Here is an 18,688-nt window from a genome sequence, read left to right as displayed (position 1 = left end):
ATCTTTGCACACCATTGCTTCGGTATTCACAAGGTATCTATAAATATCAATTATCAGGTTTGAAAGAATTTTTGATTATTTTATCTTAAATAACATGAATTTTGTTTCTCATTTTAAATTTTTACAAATTTTGCTCATAAATTGTATTATTATATAAGATATATATAACCGTGTCCGTGTCCTATGATTTTTACATTAGCAGGGTTCTCGTGTCCGTATCCTATGATTTTTGTATTAGCGGGATCCTCGTGTCCGTGTCGTATCCCGTGTCCGAGTCCGGGCTTCATAGCTGCGACCTAATGTTTTTTTTTCTTCCATTAATCCAGTTATCTTCAAGCTGAGGAAGATTGTACAACAGCAATAAGTTTTTGACAAAAAGGTAACTTTTAGCTTGAAATTTTTTTATCCTTGGAAGCTTATTTCATTATTTTGATTGATAGCGTTGTCATTATTGACTTGTGACAATCTTGTCGTCATTCCAAATACATATACTTGATGAAAATTAAGTCATTCCAAATACATATACTTGATGAAAATTAAGCCTTCGTAGTAATTGAATCAGGATTCAGTTATGATGAATAAAAACAATGAGTTGTATAAATGGATTCAATAATTTTTACTCTTAGAAACTAAAACAAGGAGAAAAGGAGAAAGAAGTAGATTTTGGGTATGCATGGAAAATGCAAGGAAAAAAATATTTTGGCTATAGTTCAATTTTTAGTCTTCATACAAAGTACAATTCTATAGTTCACATTCTTGATTTTGAGAAAAAGAATTGGTATAAGCAAGTTTATATTTTGGAAATAGAACAATCATACTATTACTTTTTTTGACCATATTTTATTTTGGAAAACACAAATATTAGAGTTTGAGAAAAGGAATTGGTATAAGCAAGTTTATATTTTGAATTTTTTATTTTTTATTTAAAAAACAGAAATCCCTCAATTATTTAAACTTTGTTATGGTTAAAATGAGAATTCCATATGCTTTATAAATGGAGTACAATATACAGGGTAAGAATAATAATTGTGTAATTTCAAATGAAACGGGCTTCAATAAAACTAGCTTTGGGCTTCCAACCCGACATTTAGAAACGGGTCTTGACACGAAACCAGGGTTTTGAATCTTTGATCCGTCAAAAACAAAATCGCAACAGAATTAGGGGTTTTGCGATTTAACCTGTATAACGAGTAGTGAGCGTAGCAGATCGGAATCGGTGTTCGTGTTCGTAGCTCTCATTTTTCAGATCTCCGTTTTCCGCCGAGGTATCTGAATTCTGCATCTATCTATGCAAATTATTCCATTAGTTTCGTGATTATCGTTTCTTTGTTCTAGTTTTAAAAATTGATCTTCAACACTGTCTCTGTATAAGCTTTCACTGTGTTTGATTTTATTCCAGTTTAATTCACCGGACTGAATAAGTTTGACATGCTTAATCACCCGATTTTAGTATCAGTTATTTTCAAATTTTGTTTTTCAACTTCTAGGGTTTCATCAGTTAATTCTGTTTTCTAAAATTTAAAAAGTGTCTGTTTTCAGAATTCTGTTTTTCATACTCTGATATTTTTCTCTTGTAAGGAAGGAATGAATCGTTTGCAAGAATCTGCTTTCCCTCCACGGAAACGGCAAAAAGTGTCGGAGCCGGTGTTGACAGATGAAGAGCGGTTACTCTTTAACCTCATACGAAGCCGGGAAAACATAGGGATATGGACGGGAGACATGAAAAGAGAAACAAACCTTCCTACTACTGTGGTCAACAAATCCCTCAAGACACTTATTTCCAAGAATATGATAAAGGAAGTTACTACGATTCAAAACAAAGGTAGAAAGCACTACATGGCAAAAGAATTTATGCCTTCCGAGGAAATCACCGGTGGTCATTTTTATAGTGATGGGAAACTTGATATAGATTATATAAACAGTCTAAAAGATGTGTGTTTGAAATGCATTTTCATGCAGAAAGTTTCCACATGTGAGGGATGTTTGGAGTGGATTAAACGGAGTGGAGTCTTTAATACTGAAGTCACGACAAAACAAATGGAAGAGATTTTGCAAACTTTGGTTTTGGATGATGAGATCACGCAGATGATAAGTACTGGATTTGGGGAATTTGCATCTATTTCTGTTGGCAAAACTTGTTACATAAGCAAAAGCAAAGGTGGAGTTAGAGGGGAAAAGAAGACTGCTGACTTGACTTCCTTTCCATGTTTTTCTTGTCAAAGAATGACCTTTTGTTCACCGGATGGCACTATCTCTCCAGCAACATGTGTCTATTATCAGAAATGGTTAGATTTCTGAATGAGTGAATTACAAGTTTGTTTTTTTATGACTCCAAGTTTTGACTCTCATACAACACCTATTGTGGTTTCTTTTTTTAACTTTATTGCTCAATGTATCTAAGTTATCTTATACTGGAATGTTATATTTTGGTGTAATTTTTTTCTTCCGAATTAAACTATTTGATTCCTAGTTATTTTTCTTCCTAGTTTCATGTTGTATAGGATTTGACAATCTTATTGATTGAGCATGAAACTTACATGACAAAGTTTCTTTTTAATTTTTGTTATAATATTTTAGGGGTCTAATTTAGGGGATTTAAGGTTCTTTTTTTATGAAAAATTAGTTTTTTTTCTAATTTATATTCTCTATGAAAATAAAAAATTATTTTTAAATTAAAAAACTTTGAGTAAAAAGGTTGGGGTCTTTAGTTTTGGGGGCTGATTTATTTTGAACCTAGTTTATTATTTAACGCTTTTAAATTTTTGGGGTCTTTAAAGTTAAATCACAACTTTGAAAAAGTCTTATAATTGCCGGCTCTAGTTTTGATGAGATTACTTAAAATTTTACTATGACATTAAGTTTATGAATGACTTTAGTTTTGATGAGTCATTACTTAAAATTTGAAGACATTAAGTTTATGAATGATCTTGCCATCCTCCCAATTATATCGGATATCCTCTAAATTTAATACATTGAGTATATTAATCTTGTAAATTTTTTTAATTATTTTCAATATCCACTCGAAATTTATATAAATTTCAAAAAATGAAGTGTGATATAGTAAATTCTAAAATAGTAAGTTTTAGTTTCGAAAATTTTAAAAATTTTGGTATTTTTTAATGCATTTTTTTAGAAAATTTCAAATTTCCTGATATTTTTATATGCATTTTTTTTTAATTTCTGTCATTTAAGAAAAAGGATTTTTTTTTCTGGAAATTCAGAATTTCTGACGAAATGTTGGAAATTTAAAATTTTCTAGAATTTAATTGATATTTTGGTTTTTTTTCGTTTTTTGCAGTGAAATAAAGGGGAAATGGTAACACAATTGCAGGCAGAGCTACAAATAGAGCAACTATCTAAGCTAAGTGTCGCGACGCAAAAAATACCCGAGCGTAAGGAACGCTCAAAATACTACAAACAGAGTTGCCACCGAACTTATTTATTCTCGAAAAGAAAAAGGAAAAATATCGATAAAATCCCACGAAAAACAAAAAGAATTGGTTGTCGCAACCCGATCAGGTTCGGGAGTCGATTATGCAGAGGGAATGTATTAGCACCCCTCACATCCGTTGTATTTAACGGGACACATTTAGTTAGTTTCGTGAAAGAGTGTTAGCGTGATATCGCTTGTGATCTTCTACTTATCGAGTGAGAAAAAAGAAAGTAAGGATTTTTGTTAAAGGGGTGTCTGACAAGATTTTAAAATTCTGCTCCTACGTATCTACAAGTGTTATGGAGAACTCAAGACTACGTAGTTCTTGCCAACAAAGAACTACTGGATTGATTGCTTTTAAGGAGTGATCCTTTAGACATATCGAGTGGTTAAACCTTTGCTTGCTGCTCGTTCTTAGAGACGGAAGTCTTTGTTTGTTTCACGTCAATATGAATACATCATACTTGTTTCTAAAAATATTTCCAAAGTCGCACAAGGGCGGAAAACAAGTTTGATGGGTTAAGTTGCTTTTAGGTGGAGACGGACATTCAAACAGGGAGTTCTACAACAGTATTCAAATGTCCGGAAAGGAAGAGGCCTAAGCCCAATCACTCTCTTTTCATCCAAGAGTTATTATGAAAATGTGTGGCGAATTAGGTCAAAGTTCATTAATGGAAGACAGTTATTCACACATGGAGTTCTACAGTAATGCCCAAATAATCAGGAAGGAGAATGTAGATACCCAATCGATCATTTTTCTTCTATAGGGCAACTGAATTAATTCAAATAATTATTATTTTTTAATATGGAAGATGAATATTCCAACATGGAGCTCTACAACAGTGTTCAAATATTTGCGAGATAGAAAGTCCTAAACCTAATCAAACACTTTCTCTTTCATTTTTATTGAAAAGCTTGAAAACGAACGACTTGACGTTGGATCAAGTGTTATTTTATAAAAAGATTTTGAATTAATCAGAAGAGATGTTTGACATTGGATCAAGCACTCGCATTGCATTTAATTCGAATTTGATTTGGGAAAAAAGGTTCAACATTGGATCGAGCGTTATTTTTTGTTCTTTTCTGAATGTGGTTGATTTTAATCTTGAGTTAACAATCAACTAACACAATAAAAATAAAGGAAAGCGATAAAATTATTACACGTTACAGGAATGGGGGTATATTTTGTTGAATGGGGATATAATAAAATGACTAAAAATACAAGCTCATAAGCAATTGTAAATAGACAAAGATCTCATTGTAAAAAGACTCAAGAGAAAGTCAATAGACTAGAAATAAATTGAAGTATATAGTAATAAGTTTAGCTCTAAGTTAGACTAACTTAAAGTGGATTAATGTAGGAATCACTCTATAAGAAGTCGGGCAAAAAAAAATATGCGTTCAAACGATTTTCGAAAGCTAAATTGGAATTAAGTTTCAAAATTGCAACGCAATGAACCAAGCACCAGCAATTACTTAGATTATTTATACGTGATATGGTATGAATAATAGATAGAGATCATCTTATTAAATGACTGACATAAAGAGATCGACTAAACAAGTTGATCAAGTGATCCATTTATCAATTGACATTAATTAATTAATTAAACTGCATTTAATTAATCAATTGATCATTTTGAAAAGTAAAATCCATTAAACATTTAATCAATTAAATAGTTATTATATAATAATAATAATTAACATGATTAATAAAACAAAACAAATGAAGGGGGTGTAAACATAAAGCGTGAGGGTGTTTAAGCAAACAATTGGGTCAAACCGAAAACAAATCCAACTAATAATATTAAAATACCTAGTTCTACTAACAAACAAATAATAATAACTAAATAAAGTAAATAAAAACAAAAGTTATAAATAAAATATATGAAAACAAACAAGCCAGCAATTAAATGGCAGGTTGAATATATCTTATACCTTTTTTATTGTATCCTTTGTTACTTCAGACTTAAGTCAATAATCAACCTGCTTCAGAGTTAGAACCTATTAACAAAATCTACACACTAGATAAAAATCATTAGTATACAAAATTATTCTCTGAGAAACAATGCATTGTTATCATCAAAACTAAAGGTCAGATGCAGAACCAAATCTTGTTCTAACAATCTCCCCCTTTTTGGTGATGACAAAATCATGTATTTTGATGAACAATTTTTACTTGTTTAATCATATAAAATATCAAAGTGAGGTTTGTATGCTCCCCCTTAATTTTATACAATTAAAAATTATTTTTCAGCTTAGAAAGTCAGAGTTAGATTTGCAAGCTCCTCCTGAATTTAAGACTTAAAATAATCTTAACACGTATAAAACTTTCCATCAGCATGAAAGAAATAACTTCCCATAAGAAAAAAGTTTGGTTGTTACTCTCTTTCAGGAAGTCATACGTCTGGTTACTATTTGATTGCTATATTCCGATAAGGCAGAAGCCTGGATGTAATGGATGAAGTAACTTCCTAGAATTCTGATGTCAGAGGAAGTTGCGGAGGCTAGGAAACTTTATCGGCAAATGGCAGTATGACTCTTAGCGTGGGGACGCGTTTGGTGGATGAACGACGTGGTTGCGAATAGTTGTTCGATTGTCTTAGTTTGTTATGGTGGAGCTTGAAATAAGGCAGTTGCCGGCAATAGAGAGACTAGAGTATATGGTGGTTGAAGGTTGTTTGGAGATAAGTATCCAGCTAGAGTTGTTTAGGGCGTCACCAGACTTGGTTTTTGAAGTGAGTGTTTATGGTGTTAAGGAGGGAGATAAGAGGTGGTGTTAATGGAGGTCGAGAGAGCAACACGGTGAGGGTTGTTGTTTGGATTCCAATTTGAGGTGTGTATTGGTTGTGTAGTAATGAGGTTATAGAAGGTGTACCGCATTTTACTTTGGGGGTGGTGGAAGTTAAATGGTGTTCATGGTGGTTGTTATGGATGGTTGGGAGATTAATGTTGGTGTAGTTTGAAGGTTTGAAGTTTGCAGGTTTATTTTAAAATGAAACTAAGGAGATGAAGTGTTGTATTAGGTTTTGAAGAAGGTTGTGTTAGAACAAGATTTGGTTCTACATTTGGCCTTTCGTTTTGATGATAGGAATGCATTGTTTCTTAGAGAACAATTTTGTACACTAACGGTTTTTATCTAGTGTGTAACTTTTTCTAACAGGTTCCAACTCTGGAGCAATGGCGTGTTACGTCATCCGATTCTAGAATTAACACACTCTGACTCTAAAGAGATACAAGTGCTTTACATAATATTGTCAAGTTCTAGAAAGCTCTTAGACAACGGTTCTAATGAACATTCATGCCAAAACTTCTGACTGTGACTCTGATTGAAGAGCCTCTGAAGGATTATCAAGCCTTTAAGATTATGCGCTCAAGTTTTGAAGATTCTGAAGAATAAGATCTGAAGATCAGGTTCTGAGGAATTGTGTCAAGACTCTGAACAACAAGGTTCTGAAGATTCTGTCAACTTTTCTCTTGATCCTTCTAATCATACTTCAACATCATTTAATCAGAAGCCTCTGAAGATTAGAAGATAAGATCAAAAGGTTTTGCATCAAGAAAATAGTACATAGTACAAGTTCACCCTTTTCGCCACTACCCTGATTTTGTGGGCTAAGGACAGTACTATTGTACCATTTTGCCTCATATATGCAAACCGTTATGAAGAAGACAATTGAAAATAGATTTACCAGATAGGAACTGGTGTTTTGTTTGTCAGACGATAACTGACTTTCAGATAGTCTACTAGACGAGAACTGATTTTCTTACTTATAAATTAGGAAATAGTTAGTGTTGTGTTAGTTTGGTTGGTCTGAACTATTATGGTAAGTAGTTAGAGATTGGAGAAAATGTTAGTTTAGGTTGGAAGTTTTAGCAGCTAAAAAACAGTTAGGGTATTGTTAGCTATTAGTTGATGTTTGACAGTTAGTTTGAACTAGTTACATGTTAGCTTGAAAAATTTGTTAGTAGGATTATGTTAAAACAATTGGATGCTACTAGAATGATCAAATTATTAATTGTTAGGGACTTGGTGTTAATTAGAGGTCATGTTAGTGAATTTGTTATCTATGGAAATCTGAACTGATATGCTTATGAAAACTTGTTAGTCAGGTTATTGGAATTGGAACTAACTATTTGGTTAGTTAAATTGTTATGGTAATGAGTAGTTAGTGAGGAACTAATTATTTGGTTAGTTAAATTGTTATGGTAATTAGTAGTTAGTGAGGAAATAATTATTTGGTTTGTTAAATTATTATGGTAATTAGTAGTTAGTGAGTGCTATAGTATTAGTTAGTTGAACTATTTACATGTTAATTGAAAATTTTGTTAGGTTAAAATAGTTAGGATTTTAATTGTTAATTAGTTAGTATTAGAAGTTAGAGGTGAGTTGAATTAGTTGTTAGAAAAAAGTTACAGGAAGGCAGTTGGTGTTGTGTTATTCTGTTAGATGATTGGTGTTGGTTAGATGGTGGGAGTCAGATGCAATTCCACTTTTAGTCCATTGAACTAAATAATTTAGTAGTTAAATTGAACCAAAATAAAATGGAAATGTTAGTTAGCTTGTGATGATGACAGTTGGATAATGGAAGTTTGTTGAATTTGTTGAGCTAATGAACCAATTTAGGTGTAACATGATGTGTACTTGTCTCATGTCTGATTTATTCTTTCAATTGGTTCAAAATTGTCTTGAAGTAATGTGTTGGGGTTAGTAAGTTTAAATGTATGTTAATTGAGTTCTGCAATTTGTTTTGTTTATGCTTGACTCAGATGATTGGTTATAGGTTTAGAAGTCATGATTGTTAGCAATTGTGTTGACAAAGTTTGGATGGTGCTTTGGATAGGGTATTGTATGTTGCTAGGTATGGCATAGGATTTTTTAGTACTGAACCAAGATGAATTGGACTTGCTTAATGAACTACTTTATCATGTTGTTATGTTTTGATATGTGCAGTGAAGTGTGCATGGTATATTTGGCTTGTGGGTATGCTAATGTAGCCTATCTTTTTGCAGGGTTGGCTGTTGTAGACATAGTGGAAGCACAAAACTTAGTTTGGCATGGCATCAAGAACATAAAGATATTTTGAAGACATTGGTGGCACAAAGATGGAAGATCTTAAGGATGAAGATAAAAGTAGGAATAGGTGGTCAGTTTGACTTTGGTCAACTATTTGACCAAAAGTCAACCTTAGGTCAAAAATGGATTTTTTTTTTGTGATTTGTAAATTTTCCCTTTATAATGACCTCTTGGTGTTTGTACTTGAATCTTGGCCTTTGAATATGATTTGTAACTTGATTCTTAAGAAATGCATCTTTCCCTCCAATTTATGAATTTAAATCTTGAACTTAAATTGAATTGAATCCTTGAATTTGAATAATGCCTTAACCAAACAAAAGGACCAATAACCAACATGCAAGATCTCATAATAAAATGTTCAACAAAAATTCAACCTCTCATGGTTGACTTTGTTGACCAAAGCCAAACTTGCAAAGGACTTCCAAATTCTTCTATCTATGACCAACATGACTAGACCAAAATTAGAGATTCCCAAAGACTTAGGCAAAAAAAAGTGATCAACCACAAGTTTGTTGTGCCCAAATAGTCAAGATGTAGTTGTAGTAGTAAAAATTTTGAGATTAAACTATTGATTAAATTAACTCATAAAGCAAGAGTTGTCACCGTATTTTTGTTATTTCCAAAGGAAAAAGGAAAAAGTACGAACAAAATCCAAAGAAGTTTTAAAACAAAACTAATAAAAAGAGATAAGGCTCCGGGGGTTAATTATGCAGATGGGAAGTATTGACACCCTAAACATCCATGGTACTTCACGGGAATCTCTTCGAAAAATATGTAAATTTTGGTTTGAAAAATGTGTTGTTTGCAAGAGATTGTGAAGATGGGAAAAGAAGTATGTTTTTTCTTAAGTTTTTTGTTTGCCAAGACTTTTAAAGCCTCGTGCTTACGTACCAACAAAGTGAAATGGATGATTAAAACCAAGTAGTTTGTGGTAAAAATAACAAAGATATTTGTTTTGATTTATTTTTAATGAAAAGACATTTTGTCATTTTAAGAAGAATACTCAACTAGCCACCCACAAGTATGAGAACTTTGCATCACCATGAGAAGGGCTCCAACTTGGATAAAGATCAACAAGTATGCTACTATCTCTCTTAGATGGAAAAGATTTATCATTAATGTTATGGGGGATAGGATAATTATATCTCAACTATGGAAATGACTCATGTCTAAACTTTGTGAAAAGAAGTTTTAAAAGGCAAAATGCACAAAGGGCACAAAATGATTTGAATGAGTTATGCATTTTCTTAGTCTTTTGAAATTAGTCTGAATATGCTTAAGATGTATTAGCATTTATTAAGAAAAGGTTTTGAAAATCACTTGACAAAAGTCAAGGTTTATTAAGAAAGTGGTTCAAGTTTGAAATCAATAAGATTTTTGAAAAGAGGGATAAGATTTGAAAATTAAAGAAAGGGGGAGAAGAAGAGACTGTCCTAAAGCATAAAGTAAAAGCTAAAGAGGAAAGATCTAACCAAGAGATAGCAAACTTTATGACATAAGTCAAACAAAAATTCTCTTGGATTTAAGCCTCAAACAAGCCAAATAAGCAAAGAATAATCAGGCATCATATCAAACCAAAGTAACTCAACCAAGTCTCCAAAAGAAGTCAAAAGTCAAAGGTATCAGATGAATCCCAAGGTCTCAAATCACAATCTCCCAAAGCAAAGGTCAAAGGCCTAGCTCTAAGTCCATAACTCCATAACATTGCTAAGGATAGTAACCTCAAATCCATGAATCAGGGGAAACAAAACTTTTTAAGGGTTTTTTCTTTATTAATGTTTTTTACAAGGAAATGAAAGTCCAAATGGACAAAGAACAAATAATAAGCCATAAAACAATATGATATGATATGCTAAATAAAAGCATAAAGTAAATAACAAGAAATAAAGGCATAAAATAAATGGCATTAAGATAAATCTAATGCAATAAGATGTTAGTAAATTATGTTAATGATAAGAAAAAGATGGTTTTCGTCATTTTTTAGAGAACACTCAACTATTCACCAACAAGCATGAAAATACGGACCTATACATCATCATGAGAAGGGCTCCAACTTGGATAAAATCAAAAGTATACCACTAACTCTCACAACTGAAAAGGGAACAATATGTTCACACAATACCATGAGGAATAAGAGACTCACAATCTCGCTGATGAAAATGCCTTACTTTCAGGACAAATTTAGCGTTATGTTAAGCAATAGTAATTTGACTTACGTAGAAGTTATAACTATCTGAGGTCAGTCAATAATAATGTTAGTTTTAATACATGATAGAGAAATGATATGTAAATCATTCTCCTACAGTCATGCCATACAAAAAAAAGAGAAATGATCAAGCACAAAGGCTAGGAGAATGGTCGATGACTTCAATTCATATTTCATGACACTTAGGACAAACTTATGCATCAATCCAAAGTACCTTAAATGATCCATGATCAACTAAGAGGTAGATTTTAAATGATGAAAGTTCGTCAAGCACCAATCCACACATCATAATCAAGATAGACACAAGTCATCCAATTGACCAAAGGGAAAAGAAAGAGATGAAGAAGAAGGGGACAAGAGAGATCACACCCAAATTGGATCAAATGTTTGATCAAGTCATCATCAAAATCAATCATCTATTTTGGTGGATTATGGTTTTCACCCCAACAACACCCAAGATCCATTGAGTTTGATGAGACTTATGGTCCAAACCATCATGACCCAAGGCCAATAGAAGTTCACAAAGGTCACACAAATATAAAATGAAATTAGATGATATAAAAAAGCACAAAAAGTATTTTTAAATGAATTTTAAAATAAATAAAATGAAAAATTCATAAGGTCCTTCAAAACACAAAATAAATGGCCAAAAATATTTTGGAAGGTTGGAAATAAAATAAGAAGCATGTAATAATTTTTCCACAATTTTAAAATGCAGAAAAATATTTATTAAGCCAATTAAAACAAATGAGAAAAGAGAAAATTCATGAAAATGGAATATTAGTGAAATAAAATGTGAAAACATAAAAATCAGATGAAGAAAAATAAAAGAGAATTTTAAAAATTATTTTGGGATTTTTTGGATGTAAAATGAATCTTCTATGAATTTTAAAAGAAAAAGAAATTAAATATAATAAAATAAAAACACACAGCATTGGATCACGCCTCATTAATTGACGTGGTAGATCCAACACTCCTTAGATTATGGCGTACAATGGAATGCAACGCAAACAACACACGAGATCCAATTCAAAACGAACCAATGAAAACATTTTAGTTGTCCAACGTGTATGGCCAAACTCAGACGACCTAGAACACTCCAGTCATCTTCTCTGTTGGTCTCTCACCGGAGTTTCATCGTTTGGTAAATTCATAACACGAAACCACCACCATTGTGATCCTCTTCTCATCCCGAATTCAACCTTATGCACTAATTTAATTTATCTAAACTGAGCACAGGGAATTTCAGAAGCAAGCAAGTCACGAAAAATAAAATTAAATGATGAACACGATCAATCAACACCGGATAAGTTAGGGGAAAGCATCAGAGAGTGAAGGACTACATTGTGGTAACTTGTTTGAGTTTAAATGATGATCATGATTATGTTTTTCAAATGGTGACCAGAATTTGATGAAGCTCGATCTGGTTATAGCACTTCATAAGGTCTCATAGCCTGGGAATTATTGCAAAAGCTTCAGAGGATGCCGAAGGTGCTAATGGAATCAAGAAACGGGGTTGAAATAACCTGGAATTCAAAACACGATAGTTGAATTTTTCTGGAAAATTTTAGATTACAACATGGGTTTCTTGGCTCTCCAAAGCTTGGAAATGAATGCAATAGCTACCTCTATGTATAGGGAATGTGTTTGGATCCAAATATGTGTGGAATTATGTTGAATTCATGCAAAACGAATTTGATCCGAATATGAGAAAAGTGTGACTTGCAACTCATCAAAACTCAGCCAAATGATGTGTTTCAAGGGTCAATTAAGTTCTAGAGACTTGGTTAAACATGTTTAGGTCCAAACTACATGCTAATTTGGCTTGGAATTGAGATTAGTGAAGTTCTATTTCGGGCAATGGTGATTTCTTCAGTTCCAAATCACCATGTTCAACTCAATGGGGCATCTTGCTCATGAGACTTTTTGATCTCATTCTTTTTGCAATATATTGACATCATAGAAAAGATTACAATATGCCAAGAAAGGTTGTAGTTGGATGCTTGAGCACATAGTTATGGCATGTTGAAGTTGGCAAGAAAAACTGGTCATATAACTTAAAAAATTTGAGTATCCAATGGCTGAAAATGACACATAATGTCTCAATGAATTTCATGGTCTTCCAAACACAATTTGACCTTGATCATTGAAAAAAACTTGTAGATGGAGTCACAAATGATATTATGCAACACAAATCAGCCCCAAATGTTGAAAAATGAGGAAGTTACAATCCTTGAAAGTTGAGGAAAAGTCACTTGAAAATGGGTCAAATTCCACTAAGTCCAAAAATGACATATAATGTCTCCAAACTTCTGATGATCCTCTAAGCATAATTGGCTCTTGTCATGTAAAGAGAAGTTGTCGGGGATGATGAGAAGAGTCCTATGAAAAAAGAAGAATTCAAAAATGTTGATAATTGAAGAGAGTTATGATCCTTGGAGCTTTGACTTCAAATGTTGACTTTTTGGTCAAACCTCTTGGAATAAACTTGTGCACTTCAACTTTTATTGCATCACAAGGTATATGGATGATCATATGAACTCAAAATAAGTTATCCTTGAATATCTCTTGATTATATTTCTCAAAGCTTGAGGTAACTTGTTAAAGAAGGCATGGAAATAAACACATGAACATTTGACTTTCCTTGAGAAGTAAACAACAAAGCTTTGATGTATTCTTGAACAAAATGAGATTGAAAGGTGATTTAGAACTTTAGAGATCATGCATTGGAAGATATCCCCTTAAGAATAAATGGTTGACCAAACTTTGACTTGAGGAATCAACACAAACCCTTGCTGAGGAAACATGTTTGATGTTCTTGATGGGAAACCCTACCCTGCACAATAAACTTACAGAAAAATAAAACATATTTTTTGCTATTTTGATTAGTAGTTAGATGAGTAATGAACATATAAACACAAGAGTAAAACACTAGCAAATAAATGCTTAATGATTCCTGCAAAAGAAAACCCCAAAGATGAGAGAGAGAGAGAGAGAGAGAGAGAGAGAGAGAGAGAGGCCAAAAGGTGACCTTGTTTGTGTTTCAAGGATGCCAATGGTATGTGGTATCTTAGGGTTAAAAATTAGGGTATGAAAGTAGTATAATGAAACTCATAAGCTCGCATACCATAATTCAGTGCCTTGTATCATAAATATTAAGAATCTTTTGAATCAATGATATTATTTGAAAAATACAGGTGCAGATTAATATCTCATGATAGATGACTAGGGTAAGACTATGCAGATGAAAAATGAGCCATGAGTTAAATCAAATGAGAAAAGGTATGGAAAATTTTGGGGTATGACAGAATCTCATAAAAGAAAATGTCAATCCTCGGGATACTCCCAATAGCCGCAGGTAAAAAACACTTCGCCCTCTTCCGAAGGACTTGTACCTGAGGGACTGTGTGGTTTTATATTTGAAAATAACCTTGCCTATGACCACAACTTAGGACCATCCTAGGAAAGGGCAACGACGTGAGATGGCCTAAAGGGGGGTATCGCCTCACCTTTAGGTTTTCCTCGCCCCTGGAGAAAAGAAACGTGGGATAAGACGTGTCTTGGATAAAGAAAAAGGCATAGTCGTTATTGCCTCACGTCTCCCTTAGTGATAGGGATTTAACTGTCCACCTTTTGACTAGGTGAGCGACGACCTTTCCCAAGGAAACCCTAGGGATCAAGAACTCCTATAAATACACTATCCCTCAAGAGGATACGGGGACTCTCAAGTGATACACATTTACTACTACTCAGAGAGCTTCACACTTATAGTAGCCCTAACACCGTCAAACTAACCGCACACTTGTAACTCATTTAGTCCCTCAAATAGCCTAAAAAACCACCGTACAAGGCTACTTGTCGCCGTGAGCTAACCCTCACCCATGAAACTTATAATATACCTACTAGGACCTCTGAGTCTCCTTGCCATTGCAAGGGGAACATGCACACACATGTACTTTTTGGACAATATATTACTCTTTCCAGAAGAAAAAAAACTCACAATCCCCCAATTACTTTTGTTTAACTGAGTTTAAACTCAAACTCTACTATATAATGCAGTCCTCAAGAATGATATTCTAGGACTTCCTGATATTACTACTTTGGCAGCTTAGTACACTTATTAATTTACTGATCAAAAACCTTTTTAATTCTTAGGCTTACAATTACCCTCCAAGGCCATAAGCCATTCTCTTTAGACTTTGTTGAACCCAACATGAAATTTTACGGATATTCCACCAGCATATTCACTTTAGTAGTAGTATTATCACAATGTACAAGTCCACAAAGGAAGCAGAGACCATGACATTGTAATAAGTTATTTTTTTCCAGGCATTTCTTCGAACAATTCGCAAGTGTTTTTTTTTAATTGGCACTTGAAAGTGAAATTTTTAGCCTGTTGGCTATCATCTAAATTCTGCACTCCAACTTTTTCTTCTATTTATCCAACCTACAATATAACAAATAGTGTCACTTTCAACAATCCAAAGTAATATTTTTGTAAATGTTATCTAAAACAGATATACAACATAGATGCCTTAGGGAAATTTAAGGTTAGTGTTAAGATTTGGGAAATTTTCATATGTGTTTGAGTCCTAAAGATATTTTCTTTCTTCATGCGAATTCACAACACAGTGAAACAGAATAGGATGAGTAAGATGAAGAAGAAGAATATCATTAAATTTAAGGAGGTTTATAACCCCCGCAATCTAATGCATTTTTTGTAGTTAAACAAAATGTTGATTTTAAATGACGTTGCGTGTCACGTCAACTTTTGTTAGATGAAGTAGACGACTGAAATCAAAAAAAATGACGAAAAATCTTAGGAAGACTATTATTCGGAAAAAAAAATTATAAAAATTAAAACCTAATTTTGAATTATTTGTAAGAAAAAAATATATTTAACCAAAAAAAGTTAAAAGAGTCTAGCATACTAATTAAACATGTACTTCCTCCAGTTATTTTTTATAAACAAATTTTAACATTAAAATTTATTGAATAATTGTTATATATAATTTATGAATGAATTTAAAAATCAAATTTTTATAAAATGTAATGTTGCGAGTAATTGTTGCGCAAGTAGTGAAATAATGCATGGAGTTTGGATTTTGTAAAACAGATTTGTGTTTCCAAGGGGAACAAAGTTTCGCATCATTGTCTTCAATGACCAGAATCACAGTTTCAAACCTTGATGGATTTCTCAAAAACCTCACAAAAACCTTTCATTCCCTTCATCAACATTCAAACAAACCCATCACTCCATTTCGCAGCAACACCACCAAGAAACCCATGAAATCCAAGAAAAATGGTTCCCATTCTCCTCCTATTACCAAAGAATACATGAGGGACGTAATTGGGAATATTTACAGAACCCTAAAGTATTCATCTTGGGATTCCGCTGAGCGAGAGCTTGAAAATCTCCCTTTGAAATGGGACTCATACACTGTGAATCAGGTTCTGAAATCACACCCTCCAATGGAAAAATCATGGCTGTTCTTCAATTGGGCCTCTCGTCTCAAAGGGTTCAAGCACGACCAATACACTTCCACAACCATGCTTGATATTTTCGGTGAAGCAGGGAGGATTTCGTCCATGAAACAGGTTTTTCATCACATGCAAGAGAAAGGGATTAAGATTGATTCTGTTACTTACACTTCAATGATGCATTGGCTTTCCAGTTCTGGGAATGTGGATGAGGCAATTGCCTTGTGGGATGAAATGAAATCAAAGGGATGTTACCCAACTGTTGTTTCTTACACTGCTTTTATCAAGATTCTGTTTCATAATCATAGAGTTAAGGAAGCTACTGGTGTTTACAAGGAGATGATTCAATCTGGTTGTGTTCCAAATTGCTTCACTTATACAGTTCTTATGGATCATCTCATTGGCTCTGGTTAGTTTTGCCTTCAACCTGTTTGTTATATTGTCTCTGAGAGCATGCAACCGTGTTTTTTTGTTGGTCTTTTTGACGGAAGGATTAGTTTACTTGCAGAAGCCCGTAAAGCATAAGTATCCTATTGACATTCACATTCATGAATTCTTATTAGGATTTATTGAGAACTCATTAATTTAAGTATAAAACCATTTGAAAAATGATGCATTTACTTTGCCGGCATCTTTTATAACTAGAATAACAAACTGCTTCGGTTTAAAAGTTCCGTCTGATCAGAATGATAGGCTTTTACGCAGTGCACTGTTTGCCTAGTTAAATTGAAAAACTTCTAACGAACTGCTACACCTTATTACGTATCTTAAGTTGTTTAGTATTTCGTTTATGAAAAGTTTAATTCTTGCTTTTGCTTTTGTGCATTTTAGGAAAGTGCAAAGAAGCTCTTGAGATTTTTGAAAGGATGCAAGAGGCTGGAGTTGAACCTGATAAAGCTGCGTGTAATATTCTGATTGAAAAGTGTTCTAAAGTTGGTGGGACTGAGTTCATGACCCATATACTTCGGTATATGAAAGAAAATCATTTTGTTCTTCGTTACCATATTTTTGTGGAAGCAATGGAAGCTTTTAAAATTGCTGGTGAAAGTGATACCCTTCTAAGGCAAGTCAATCCACACTTTTATTTGGATTGTAGCTTTAGGAAGAAGGCAAATGACAGTAACACAGTCATTGATGATTCCTCTGCTAATATTGATAAAGAGCTTTTATTTGCTCTCTTGAAAAATAGAAAGGTTGTTGCTATTGACCACTTACTTCAAGGGATGATGGATAAGAAAATAGCTGTAGAAAATAAGGTTATCTCAACCGTTATAGAGGTAAATTGTAATTGTTCTCGGCCTGATGGTGCTTTGTTGGCTTTTAAGTACAGTATAACATTGGGAATAAGTCTTGATAGAACAGGATATATTTCCTTAGTGGGATTGTTAAACAGATCAAATATGTTTCCAAAACTGGTGGAAATTGTTGGGGAAATGACTAAAGCTGGGCATTCTCTTGGAATCTATTTGGCGTCGCTTTTAATTTATAGGCTTGGTTGTGCTAGGCAGCCATCTATTGCCTCGAAGATTTTCAATTTATTACCTGATAATCATAAGTGCATTGCTTCGTACACTGCTTTAATTAGTGTTTACTTATCTGCTAAAAGAGTTACTAAGGCACTTGAAATATACAAAAACATGTGTCGAAAAGGAATTTGTCCTACGTTAGGCACTTATAATATATTAGTAGCTGGTTTGGAAAAAAATGGCAGATATTCTGAAGCAGAACTTCATAGGAAAGCAAAGAAGAGCCTACATTCTAATATTGGTTCTCGAGAAAATCTTTCCACAGAGGGAAAGATATGTAACCTTCTATTTGCTGGGGATGTAATACTTTGAATTTGATGCACTAAGATTCTCATTGTTGATTCAAGCCGAGGGCATGTTAAGTAGTTGCTATTGGAGAATGAAAATATGCAATTTATGCCGTAAGGCGCTTGCTTCTTTTTTGTCAAGAAGTCGCGCATGGTTTGATCCAAGATCAAGTTCATGAGATATTCCAACACAGTCTAACTGTTCATGTCTGTCTGCATTTGCAACATCTTGCAGGGAATGCTTTGGAATAGGTTAACTCGAGAACCAATATTGGCTGATATTCCGAAGCAGAACTTCATGTTGATTAGATGCCAACACGGTCTAACTGTACATGTTCTTCAGGACAGCCATATGTTACATAAAACAAAAACTCTGTAAAGGATGTTCCTATGCTGCTGCTCATAACTTTGATGTCCCATCCAGAGACATGATATGTGCTTGCTAAAATGTGGGGCACTGCTCTACACACATAGTACTGAAAAGTCCCCAACATAAGCATGGGTACTTCCGAAGTATGTCTTCTCCATCATGGGCATCCATGAAATTTTTTGGAGACCAGTCTAATTCAATGGTAATTTTTCTTTCAGCCGGGCATGTGTCAATTACATGGATGAGCAAGATCTTAGTGTGAAATTCCCATTATCATTTCCATGGGAAAATTAGGACTTATCTTCCTCTCT

At 33.5% G+C, this 18,688-nt stretch overlaps 2 protein-coding genes across 3 annotated transcripts; both read left to right on the top strand.

Moving 5' to 3' along the window:
• The first annotated feature begins 1,098 nt into the window (after positions 1–1,098).
• Positions 1,099–2,473, top strand: LOC127105229 (uncharacterized). Of its 2 annotated transcripts, none has more exons than XM_051042395.1 (2): positions 1,099–1,265; positions 1,583–2,473. In XM_051042395.1, exon 2 carries the CDS (start codon positions 1,585–1,587, stop codon positions 2,296–2,298), a length of 714 nt encoding a protein of 237 aa, XP_050898352.1. In that variant the 5' UTR covers positions 1,099–1,265; positions 1,583–1,584; the 3' UTR covers positions 2,299–2,473. The 2 variants fall into 2 exon arrangements, with proteins under 2 accessions (XP_050898352.1, XP_050898351.1); XM_051042394.1 differs by having other exon boundaries at positions 1,100–1,265; positions 1,579–2,473.
• Positions 2,474–15,779: 13,306 nt separating this feature from the next.
• LOC127105226 (pentatricopeptide repeat-containing protein At2g01390) lies at positions 15,780–18,594 on the top strand. The gene is made up of 2 exons (XM_051042390.1): positions 15,780–16,603; positions 17,026–18,594. Exons 1-2 carry the CDS (start codon positions 15,805–15,807, stop codon positions 18,030–18,032), a joined length of 1,806 nt encoding a protein of 601 aa, XP_050898347.1. The 5' UTR covers positions 15,780–15,804; the 3' UTR covers positions 18,033–18,594.
• The last annotated feature ends 94 nt before the right edge of the window (positions 18,595–18,688 follow it).

The sequence above is a fragment of the Lathyrus oleraceus genome, chromosome 7 (genome assembly GCF_024323335.1).
Source record: "Lathyrus oleraceus cultivar Zhongwan6 chromosome 7, CAAS_Psat_ZW6_1.0, whole genome shotgun sequence".
NCBI classification, from domain to species: Eukaryota; Viridiplantae; Streptophyta; class Magnoliopsida; order Fabales; family Fabaceae; genus Lathyrus; species Lathyrus oleraceus.
Note: the sequence above shows the minus strand (reverse complement) of the source record. Positions and strands in the feature narration are given on the sequence as shown.

Excerpts from the sequence above, each read along its gene's own strand:
- LOC127105229 (XM_051042395.1), top strand. The coding sequence starts at position 1,585 with ATGAATCGTTTGCAAGAATCTGCTTTCCCTCCACGGAAACGGCAAAAA.
- LOC127105226 (XM_051042390.1), top strand. The coding sequence starts at position 15,805 with ATGGAGTTTGGATTTTGTAAAACAGATTTGTGTTTCCAAGGGGAACAA. Across the intron at positions 16,604-17,025 it reads GGATCATCTCATTGGCTCTG|GAAAGTGCAAAGAAGCTCTT; the intron begins GTTAGTTTTGCC and ends TGTGCATTTTAG.